Raw genomic sequence first — 12,133 nt, 5'->3', positions numbered from 1 at the left:
GATAAGCTTCTTTTAAGTCTAGTGTGACTAACCATGCATCCTTGGCTAGCATAGGGAGAAGCTGTTGCAGGGCAAGCATCTTGAATTTTGGGATCACCAGAAAGGTTGAGAGTTGACAGAGCCAGGATTGGGCCCCAAGAGCTGTCTTTTCTGGGCACCAGGAGAAGTCTGGAGTAGAAATCCTGCCCCCTTTGTTCTACTGGAATAGGTTGAATAGCTCTGATATTGAGCTTTTGAGCCTCTGTCCGCTGGTTTGGAGGAAGGTCTGGAAACCCACTTGGGGTTGCCAGTGTATGGAAGTAGAATCTGTACCCCTGAGATACAATGTTTAGGACCCATCTCTTCTGAGTAATAGACATCCAGTTTTTTGCATGAGGGCAAGTTTTCCACCAAGGGGCACAAGCAATTGGGCAGGGCTGGAAAATATATTTGAAAAGTCATTGTGAACCTTTTCCATAAGGGGGCGGCTTACCACTCCCTGTTTTTGAGGTGGGGGCACCCTATTGTTTAGATCTCTGCATACCCTGAGACTGTAGTCTGGGTGGCCTGTTTCCCCTGGGTTTGGTCTGAAAAGGCCTGGGAGGGGCTGGACAGGACCTGTTTTTTGAAGGCCAATGCCTACTGAATCTAGGTGGTTGCACTTGTAAGAATTCTTTAACAGTTTGCATAGATCTGGCTTTTTCTTCCATCTTTTTAAGAACCTCTTGTGCTTTGGTGCCAAATAAACGGTCCTTATTTAAAGGAGCGTCTAGTAATTTGGATTTGACATGATCTGGCAAGGTTTGTTCCTTAAGCCAAGCATGCCTTCTCAGTACAGACCCAATGACTGCAGCTCTGCAAGATGCTTCTAGGACATCAAAGCCACACTGCAAAGTGTGCTTACTAACTTGGTTTGCAGAATGCATTAGCTCTTGTAAGTCTTTATTTTCTGCACAATCTGGAAGTAACACCATATTTTGTTTAATTAGTTCCATAATATGCTGCTGGTACTTCAACATGTGAAACTGGCAATTCAATGCCCTGATGGCAAGAGTTGCAGATGTATATATACCTTCTTACCTTATCTGTCTAAAGCTCTGGAATCCCTGTTTGAAGGGGTAGGATTTTTGGCTACAGTAGCCTTAATACCTTTATGTCCCTAGGAAATGGTCTCTGGATCTGCAGTAGGATTCTTGAAGAGAAATTTGTGGGAATCAGGTACTCTGCAGTATCTGTCAGATTTCTTAGGTGCCGGGGGGTAAAGTATCTGGAGTAAGAATGGATTCCATTAAAACATCATCTACAACATCCAGGACAGGGGGGTATAGCTAGAGGCCTGTGCTGAGGCAGCTCTAAAAATTCTCTGAGTCTCTTTTTGGACTGACGGTAGTCTTGGCATTCCCAGAGGAAATGCTCAAAGTATGCAAGGTTTCACCAAAAGAAAAATCCTCTTGAGGGGAGGCAGAGGGAATGGATTCCTCTGCATCTGAATCCTCATAGGTTGATAAGGGCATGTCCTGATAAGAAGAAGGGTCAGTGTCAACGGACTCCTGGAACGTAGAATCAGAAGGAAACTCAATTCTTTGTCTCTTAGCAGGGGAAGGCTGGCTTCCCCTAATTAGTTTAATAAGGTCTTCAGCCATTCTAAGCATTTGTTTTTGTGGCATGAGAGCTTGAACATGCGTTTTGGTCATCGGTTTTCTAGGCGTAGTGCATACTCTGGGCCTCAGAAACTCGGGCAGTTTTAGCTAAAAACGAAGTTGTCTGTTTAATTCAAACATCAGTAGTTCAGAATGCACCCTCAGAAGGCTGGTGCCTGCACAGCGGCTCCAGACCCATCCAAGGTAGAGAAATCCACAGGTTCCATACTCGAAGAAGCATCTCACGGCATATCGGACTCCGAATGGGTGTCAGCAGAGGCCTGCGAATCTGCAGAAGTGGGCATCAGGAGCTGCAAAAGTGCCTCACTGAGTACCAGTGGACTGGCGACTAGCTTAACAGAAGCGTCATCGGCAGTTTTGGACCTATGCGGTCCCTCTCTGTCTTTATCTTTACGTTTTTCGGAAGATCGGTAGTCGGATGGCTTATCAAAGCCATTTCGGAATACAGACAACGACAGCGAAAGAATTTAGCGACAAAGATAGCCCGACGACGAATGGTTCGGGTGTTAAACAAGGCACAAAACAGACAGAGAGGGACGTTGTGGTCTGGGCCTAAACAGATGATGCAGTAAGAATGAAAATCTCTGTGAGGTATTTGCTTTCCACAGGCAAGACAACTTAACTTTTTCTGACATCGGTTAGAGCAAGAAAAAAGGATCCCAACAGGGTACTTAGCTTTAGAAGACTTCAGGATTACAAACTCAAAAATGAAAATTTCAGGTAGCGGCCGACCGGCACTTGCGAACTGCTTCAGGCTCCTCCTCGGCAAGAAAGACTGATGTAATGGCGTAGGCTGCTGTTTTATACCACCGACATCATGGAAGAAGTGACAGCATCCGATGCAGAAATCCTAAGACTCTGGTATTTGGGCCGACTGAGGGCTACCTGCAGGCAGGATAACCCAAATGTGATGACTGTAACCGTGAAACACGAAGAACATCTGATATTGCACGGCAAAGTATTCCATAGTTTTGCAATGGTATAAGAGTAGAGGTTTTGACCAGCTCTTTTGTTAGGCTTATATACTTTTTTGCCTCATATTTTTGCCCTGTACCTTGTAAACATTTTGATTTTCTAGTAAATCAGAGGATTAGTGTCAGTCAGTAATACTACATACTGCAATTTCATAGAAATATTTAAAAACTGTTCCTGATTTGGGGGCTTTGCCCCCCCATTATGTTTGGCTCAGTCCCTGACTTTTGAATGAAGAAGTTGAGACCTATGCTGGTGGCAAAAAAGCCCAGAATTACTAACTGAAGGCTTACACTACAAGTCACTTACACCAACAGTAAGTCTTACAGAATCACAGGCCCATCTGCTTCAACAGCCACTGCATCCCTGAGCCTCAGTTCCTAGGCAAGCAACACAAGTCGACACTGAACTTATAAAACAACCTCTCGTGCCATGTGAGAGCAAGAGGCAACATTAAAGGAGGTGCTTTCACTGCAGCTCATACACAAGAATAAAATGTAACTTTAAAACTAGGACATTTTGAGGTAAATGTAGGCAGACCTGTATCTTTTTCATATACTTCCACTAAACCCATGTTAGCAGCTGCAGTGTAATGCCTTACCATTCAGGCTGTCTGTTGAAGAGTGCACTAGAAGGATGAATGTAAACCACTTGCTGATCAATGAGTGTCCTATATCCCTCTTGAGGGTCCTTCTTAGCTGCATTACGGAAGAATCCACTGCAAATAGCCTTCTGGACACGCACAGTTGCTTTCCCACAGGAAACTACATCCAGTTTATGCCTGCACAACGAAACAGTAAAGATTATAACATCTGCACATACATCTCTATTACTCTAGGTCAAACAAAACATTTCAAATACATTGGAATCCAACAGTTTCTATACAACATAAATTAAAATGAAAAGAAAATGCTTACTAGAAAACAACAGCACATCTCAGCTGTTCACAACAGATACCATCCATCTGTCCATCCACAACCCCTTTTTCCCATTTTTGCACATGCAGTCGAGGTGTCACTTCAACAGTGACATTCACCTAGAGCCAAAGTTTACACCAACAGGTGGCTAAGCTCTGCCACGGTAGCTCTTTCACACCATACAGTCACGTATACACTCACATCTGTGTCTAATTCAGAGTATCCAATCCACCTACTGCATGACTTTGGAATGTAGGAGAAAACCGGAGCACCTGGAGGAACCCATGCAAACAGAGGGAGGACCTGCAGACTCTGTAGAGAAGGCACCCCAACCAAGAATCAAACCGGAGAACCTCTTTGCTGTGAGGCAACAATGCTATCCATTGTGCCACCTATCACAATGGATACAAATATTCTATTTTTCTGCCAAATGTGATGCCACAACCAGAGGTCAGAGAGTGAAACTGAGTATGTGAAGTCTAGTTATAATCAACAGAGACTGAAGCAGCATAAAAAGCTGAGTAAATACAATAAAAACTCTAGCATGACTACTGTAAGATTGTCATGGCAAAAAAAAAACAAGAATGTATCTACTTAAAGGGCAGATTTGTAAGTGCTGGATGTAGGGCAATAAACACCTGTTATATACATGTGATTGAATTCTAAAATACGGTTCAGTATGGTCACTATATCATAAAGACCTGGAGCACTACACTCTAGTGTAATGTATTTCTGCAGTGTAAAAAGTGCCAAGTGTTTATACTCATCATAGCAGCACATGTTCAGGTAGGAGACTACCACTGCAGTATCGAAGGGAAACTACTGAAGTCAGATGTACACCTTTCTGGTTTGTCTTCCAGAGGTTTTTTTTTTTTTTTTGGCATTTCCCAAAAGCTGAGCTCCCCCCCACCCCCCAAAAAAATCAGTGCAATGTACATATTAAAAGGATGAGCGGCTCATATCACTATTTAGTTCTTTTCTGAGTGAAAAGTGTCCTGAAGACTACTCTGGCTAAGGGCACCTCTGGACCATAGTCCTCTCTACATACAGTCCCTAAACACTTTAGCTGTGCTGCCTCCTTATTTAAAACTGGTGCAGTACTGAGAAGGGCCCCAACATAGAAGAGAGACTGGTTACATAATCTATTAAGATATTATACAGTGCACGAGACAGACTTGCATGGAGATCAGGTAGCAGAAGCTGGGGGACAGATAGTAGGACCCTGAACTGTAGTGGTGACCTTCTACTCAAACATCTACTATTATGGCCTCACAGAGCCAAGCATGGGTTGCCTGCTGTGTTTGCTGTTACCAGAGTTGATTGAATTGCTGATCCCTTGACATCTCCCCTAACCTCCACCTAGCCAGTACATGCTTAACCCCTTGTCCACTCCCAAACTTTACCACTCATTGAGTCCTAAAGGCTGTCTTGAAGGTGAAAAAGCAGTAGCTCAGTACGGCCCAACAATCTGCTAAGGTACTGCCTTGCCAGTATGAAGCACCATCTTACTGACTGCAACAGACATTCCCCTAAGCAAGGGAGGTCCGACCATAGATCCTGGTGACCAGTGCCCCATAAGCCTCATTTGCAAGACAATGGTAAACATCATTACGTACCCGCCTAAACAAAGACAATAGCAGCCTAAGGTCATTTGACCCAAATCAGTTTGGGATTGTGAAAGTAGATCCTGGCTGCTAAACTTGACTGTCTTCTTTGACATCTCTGAAAAAAAATGAACATTGTCTTGGATGAAACCAAGGTGGTATACACAGCTTACCTTAATCTAGCCAAAACACTTGATACCATTCCTCATTCAGGTATCGCAGATAAATTTATGTAACTAAATGTAAACCTTTATATTAACTAAATGATAGCAAACTGGCTCAAACACAGAACCCAGCAAAATAAAAAGGCTCATAACTAGCACAGTCCCACGGGACTTGGATTGGAGCACACTCCTGTTTGGCCTTTACTTCCCTGACATCAAAGCTGGTGTCAAGGGCCTTAGGCACACTAAGTTTTCAGATGACTGTAAAAGCTTGGACCCATCATCCGCAATGCCCCTGGGGACTCCTAGATTCTACAAGAAGGACTAGCATGCACAAACCCCATTACAGTCTCAATTAAATGCCAAAAAGTGCATCATCATACCCTTTGGCAAACCAGAGCACTCTTGTTCCTACCACATTAATGGTACACCTGGCAAAAGATATAGTTAGAGAGCAGGGTACATTTGCTGAGAATGAGTTTCCCTTTGATTTTTAAGAAAACCTTCCATTTACCCCAGGTGACAACTACATGCATTTCTAAAAGGAACAAGGACATTATCTTTCCACACTACTTTTCCTTTCCTAGGCCCACAACTGAATACAGTAGCCCTTTTGTCTTACATGTGACTCAGCATGAAAGACTCTAAGACAATGCAGAGCACCTTCAAGTTCTACATCTTTCCTCTGCCTTATACAGACTCCTTAGGAGTGACCTCTGCCTCATCTATAAAACCTCAAATGACAAAGTCCTGAGCAACAGCTTTCACATTTACAATATCATGAACACCCGGAAGAAAAAGTACAGTTGTGTCACATTTACAATAACTGTACATGTTCGAGTAGATAAGTGTGGCAGTACTGATTCTTGGGTCTTCCTGCCATGGAGGAGCTTGTAACCATCCCAATTCCCAGAGCCTTTGCATCATCCCCAGTCAATGGACACCCAAGGACCAACGTCAGGGTATAAGAGGGTTTTCCATCAGTGCCATCTTCAGGTAAGTCAGTCTGATGCCTAAGGACAACACAACCCTTCAAGTTGTCTAAGTTTTAGAGCCGAGAAAGAGCAGTGAACCAAGGAAGGACAAGAAGTAGAAGAGATGATGCCAGATTATGAATACCTGCCCAAACCCCAGCCAGGTGGGTGGGGTCCAGCAGATACAGGAGTAGGTGGGTGGGAGCAGGTACTGCAAAACTGATCTACTCAAACATTTATTTATTTATTTATTGCATTTGTTAACTGGGAAAGTCCACTGGACCTAGAAAGAACCCATTGTCAGTGGAGGCTCAGGGAGAAAAGCTTCACATTAATACATAAAGTGAACTAGGTATGTTGAACAGTATCAAAGAAAAAAAAAATAGAATTAATAGCAACAGCAGTGATAATGTTTACAGTCAAGGTGCAAATATAAAGTACAGATGGCATACATTCCATATATATATATATATATATATATATATATATATATATATATATATATATATATATAGCCTGTAGTATACTTAGCAGAGGAGAAATGACTTGGGGGAATAGGAGGATGACAGAAGGGCTAGAGGAGGAAGCGTCACAATGAGTTGGCAGCAAAGGAGTCTGTATAGTAGAGAGAAGGAGAGGAGAAGTTTGTAGTTTGAATGGTTAAAGTTGAGATTCCAGATAGAGAAATCAGGTGTTGCAGTAAGTTGCTGGGGTGCAGGAGCATAGCCAGTGAGAGGAGAGATGTAGTTTGAGGGATTTTTTGAATGCGACAGAATTGCTGATATTTCTGAGTGATGGAGGGAGATTATTACATAACTTAGAGACGTTATGACAGTACATTTGGTCAGCTGAGAGCTTGCGTTTATTGACTGGCAGTAGCATTCTGTTTTCAGACCTGAGGTGGCAATTAGGATGGTACATGATCAGTATGGAGGACAACAAAGGGCAGGATTCAGGTCGGTAGATTATTTTGTGTGCTGTAGTTAATTGTAGGTAAGTGAGATGGTGAGGGGTTCTAGCCAATTTAGCTGATGAGGAGCAGTGGTGGGTGGAAAATTTTGCATTTGTGGCAAATTTAGCAACTTCGTTATAGCAAGAGCCTAGTTTTGATTTTAAGTTGGACTGTAGATTGGTGAGGATGGGAGCGCCATATAGAAGAGTTGGAAGCAGGAAGGATAAGGCCAGGGCTATTTTAGCAGAGTGGCTAAGAAAGTAGTTCTGCCTGTAAAGGGCACCTAGCTTTTGCTGTTTTTTTTTTTTTGTTGCTGTAGATGCGAAAGTCAAAAGTTAACTTGTCATCAATGATGGCACCTAACAGTTTGGTACTAGGGACAAAGTACAGTTTTGTACCTACCATAAATGCAGATGTTCGAGTGTTCACACTGCTGCAGTCATTACACTTGAGTTATCCTGCCATCAGGCGGTCCCGCAGTTGGCCAGAGTTCCAAAGTCTTGGTCCGGCGTCGGTTGCTGTCACTTCGTCCCTGACGTCAGTGCGCCAGGAGTATATAAGATGCATCCAATGCCATTTTCTTCAGTTTTTCTTGCCCCAGATGTCAGGTGCCCCCAAGAAGGTAGGCAATACATATTTCTGATAAAACATATATACAAAATAAAAACAATACCTTCAGTTACAAGCAAATACACCACAAAGGTTATATAGGATAGAAAGGTACAGATAAGTCCAGCTAGGACAGAGGGTATGGAGGGAGGGCAACCTGGACTGCAGCAGTGTGAACACTCGAACATCTACATTTACGGTAGGTACAAAACTGTACTATGTTCGTGTTACACTGCTGCAGTCATTACACTTGGGTAGAATCCAAAAGCTAAGGTTGGGTGGCTGGTCTATAAAGAGTTAGGATTGGCTACGAGGCCCTGCAGAACTGCAGTGGCAAATCCTGCTCTGGATTTAGAGTAAAGAGGCACGTGGTAATGCTTGGTAAAGGTGTGCACTGAACTCCAAGTTGCAGCCTCTAAAATTTTCTTGGTTGGTACTCCTCTGACAAAAGCTGTTGAAGTGGCTGTTGCTCTGGTAGAATGTGGCCTAATGTTATTGGGGACTGATTTTCCATGCTGTGTGTAGCAATAACGAATACAGTGTCCCATCCATTTGGAAATAAGTCTGCTTTGAGATAGCCTTGCCCTGTGATCCTGCAGCATATGCTACAAACAGTTGCTCAGTTTTCCTGAAAGCTTTTGTTTTGTACAAGTAAAAACATAGCTGCCTGTGTATGTTCAAAGAGTGCAGAAGTTTCTCCCCTTTATTCTGGTGGTTTGGATAAAAAGTTGGCAAATGGATGGTTTGGTTAAGAGCCACACTAGATACCACCTTTGGCATAAAGGTAGGGTTTGTTCTTAAAGAAACCCTGTCCTGATGAAAAATTATAAAAGGTTCCACTGCCATTAATGCCTGTAGCTCTGAGGCTCTTCGTGCTGAAGTTACTGCCAGGAGCAGAGCTGTTTTCCATGATAAAAATTTTAGATCGGCTGTATTGACTGGCTCAAAAGGTGGCAGGGTCAGTTTTTCCAAAACAAAATTGAGGTCCCAAGTTGGTGCTGGTGCTCTGCGGGGTGGTCTTATGCTTTTAGCCCATCTGAGGTACTGCTTTAGCAAGGGATGAGAGAATAAAGGAGGATCCGTGTTGTAATGTGCTGAAATGGCAGAGGCGTGGATCTTAATTGATGAGAAGGATAGGCCTTTGTCCAGCATCTCAGTTAAGTATTGTAAAATCTGTTTGGGACAAGAGGGTCAAGGCTTTGAGCCTGGTTCCAGGCACAGAATCTCTTCCATTTTTCTGAATAAGATTTCCTAGTGCTAGGCCACCTGGCCTCCAAAATGACATCCATAACAGCTTTAGAGAGAGGTGTTGCCTGTTTGACTAATGAATCTGCCATGCAGCCAGGTTTAGGGTTTTGAGCTGACCGTGCAGGATCTGATTGTTTTGCTGAGTCAGAAGGTGTGAAATTTGAGGCAAAATCCATGGTGGGCCTTGAGCTAAGTTCTTTAAAATTGGGTACCAGTGCTGGCGTGGCCAGTCGGGAGCAATCAGGATCATCTGTGTTTTTTCTTGTCTGGCTTTTAGGAGTACCTTTGTAAGGAGAGGCAGTCGTGGGAAGGCATAACTTTTAGGCTTTTCCAGCTGAACGAAAGAGTATCCACTTTCCATGCTTGTGTGTGTTAAGTCCTTGTGCAGAATTTTTGTAGTTGGCAATTCAGTGGGGAGGCAAAAAGATCTATGCCTGGGCATCCCCATTTTTGCGTTACCATGCTGAAGATTTGTGGATTCAATTTCCATTCGTGAAGGTCCATGATACTTCTGCTTAGATCGTCTGCCAGAGTATTTTTCTTTCCTGGCAGGAATTGTGCTTGCAGATGAACTTGATACGTTAGAGCTGTGTTCCACAAGGTCATAGCTTGCCTGCATAGGGGATAAGAATGAGTGCCCCCTTGCTTGTTTATGTACCACATTACTGTGGTGTTGTCCGTCTTTAATAACAATTGTCCTGGATGCAGAAGGTCCTTGAAAGCTGTTAGAGCATTTTGAATAGCCAACATCTCTTTTTGACTGATGTGTAGATGCATTTGGTCTGTGGTCCACCTGCTCTGAATACATTTTCCTGCCATGTGCACTCCCCAGGCGTAATCCGAAGCATCTGTTAGATTCTGCCTGGCTGTGGGTGGAGTGAAAGGCTGACCCTTGTTGAGGTGACATGCCTGTGCCCACCATCGAAACTCCTGTTTGTAGGCAGGGAATTATTGGTATTACTGCTTCTAAACTGTGAGAGTGTTGAGTCCAAACACTTTTTAGGTACCACTGTAATTTCCTCATATGCAGTCTGGCATATGGAATTAGTAGTATGCAGGATGCCATGAATCCCAGGGCCTGCAGAATTTTTCTTGCAGGGAGATGGGACTTTTTTGCCAGTAATTGAAAATATTGAGTCAGTTGTCCTTGTTTGTCTGGCGTGAGATAAGCCATCTGGGCCGTTGTATTTAAGCTGGCACCCAGGAATATTATCGGTTGTGAGGGCACTAGTTTTGACTTCTTTTCGTTTACTGTGTACCCTAGAGAAATTAGCAACCTTTTTACAAATGCCATATGCTTCAGAAGAATGTCCTTTCTCTCTGCTTGAATGAGGCAGTCGTCCAAGTATGGATATATTTGAATTCCTTTTTGTCTGCAAAATGCAATTACTGGTGCCAGGCACTTTGTAAAGACCCTGGGCGCAGGAGATAAGCCAAAGGGCAGTGCAGAGAAATGGTAGTGCATTGTACCAGCTTTGAATCTCAGGTATCTTATGCAATCTTGTCTGATAGGGACATGCAGGTATGCCTCTTTGAGGTCCAAAGTAACCAGCCAAGCCTTCTTGACCAGCATGGGAAGAAGCTGCTGTAGTGTCAACATCTTGAATTTCGGAACATCCAGGTAAGTATTTAAAGTTGAAAGGTCTAGTATGGGTCTCCAGGCTTTGTCCTTTCTGGGGACCAGGAAGAGTCTGGAGTAAAATCCTTGTTCTTGTTCCTGCTGTGGTACTTTTTGAATAGCTCTCATGTCCATGAGGGCAGAAATTTGTTTTTGAGCCTCTGCCCATTGATTTTGTGGCAGGTTTGGCATTCCTTTTAGCCTTGGTAAAGTGTGAAAGTGGAACCTGTAACCTTGAGACACAATATTTCAAACCCATTTGTCTTGGGTGATTGTTTGCCAGTTTTGAGAAAAAAGTGCTAGTTTTCCCCCTAAGGGGGCTGCCAAAAGGGAAGTGTTTGGCATACGAAGGAGGACATCATTGAGACTGTTTCCTGTAAGGTTGAGACTTGTCCTCACCTCCTTTTGGGGTTGAGGTACCCCACTGCCATCGTCTGTTAGAGCCTTGGGGCTGAGATCTGCCTCTTGGGTGTCTGTATCTGCCTCTCTGTGGCCTGTCTGACACTGGAAAGGACCAATTCTTTGTAGGTCAATTTCTGCTAAATCGAGGTGGCTGTACCTGTAAGAAATCTTTGACTGTTTGCATAGATTTAGCTTTATACTCCATTTTCTTTAACACCTCTTCTGCTTTAACACCAAACAAGGTATCATGCTGTAAAGGAGCATCCAAATAATTTTGCCTTAACATGATCAGGTAAACTCTGTTCTTTTAACCAAGCATGTCTTCGAATTACAGAACCTGTAACTGCGGCTCTACAAGAGGCCTCTAAAGAATCAAAACCACACTGCAGAGTATGTTTTCCCACCTGTTCCACTGCATGCAATAAATCCTGCATTTCTTTATAGTCAGGAGCTTCTGTGCTTGCAAGCATTTTCAGTTTTAACTGAGCCATTAAATATTGTTGGTACTTAAGCATGTGAGACTGGCAATTTAAAGCCCTTACTGCTAATGTTGCAGAAGTGTAAACTTTCTTCCCCCATCTATCCAATGCTCTAGAATCTGTGTCGGAGGGGACTGGATTTTTTGCAATGGAAGCCTTAACCCCTTTGGGACCCTGGGAAATGGTTTCTGGGTCAGCAGAAGGGTTTTTATAAAGAAACTTGTGAGAGTCAGGGACTCTATAATACCTATCTGGCTTGGCTGGTGCAGGGGGCAAAGAATCAGGAGATAAGCTGGATTCAGAGAACACATCATCCACAATATCTAACACAGGCGGAATAGCCAGGGGCCTCTGCTGAGGCAATAAAAGGAAGTCCCTGAGCCTTTTCTTGGATTCTGAATAATCCTGACTTTCCCAATGGAAATGCTCCCTCATGGTATGTAAAGTTTCCCCAAAAGAGTAATCCTCAGGAGGAGAGGCTGAAGGGATAGATTCTTCAACATCAGAGTCCTCATAGGGGGGTAGAGAGTATCTCTGGTCTAAAGAGGAATCAG

General features: G+C 43.4%; 1 protein-coding gene across 1 annotated transcript in view; it reads right to left on the bottom strand.

Moving 5' to 3' along the window:
* Positions 1-12,133, bottom strand: part of DHX8 (DEAH-box helicase 8) — a 959,075-nt gene that overhangs the window by 105,848 nt on the left and 841,094 nt on the right. Inside the window, exon 22 of the mRNA XM_044055176.1 lies at positions 3,214-3,393. Within this exon, the coding sequence (XP_043911111.1) occupies positions 3,214-3,393 (180 nt within the window). The remainder of the gene's footprint in view (positions 1-3,213; positions 3,394-12,133) is intronic.

The sequence above is a fragment of the Protopterus annectens genome, chromosome 13.part0 (assembly GCF_019279795.1).
Source record: "Protopterus annectens isolate FY-2018-M chromosome 13.part0, PAN1.0, whole genome shotgun sequence".
NCBI classification, from domain to species: domain Eukaryota; kingdom Metazoa; phylum Chordata; order Ceratodontiformes; family Protopteridae; genus Protopterus; species Protopterus annectens.
The sequence above is the reverse complement of the archived record's forward strand: the minus strand, read 5'-3'. Positions and strand labels throughout refer to the sequence as shown.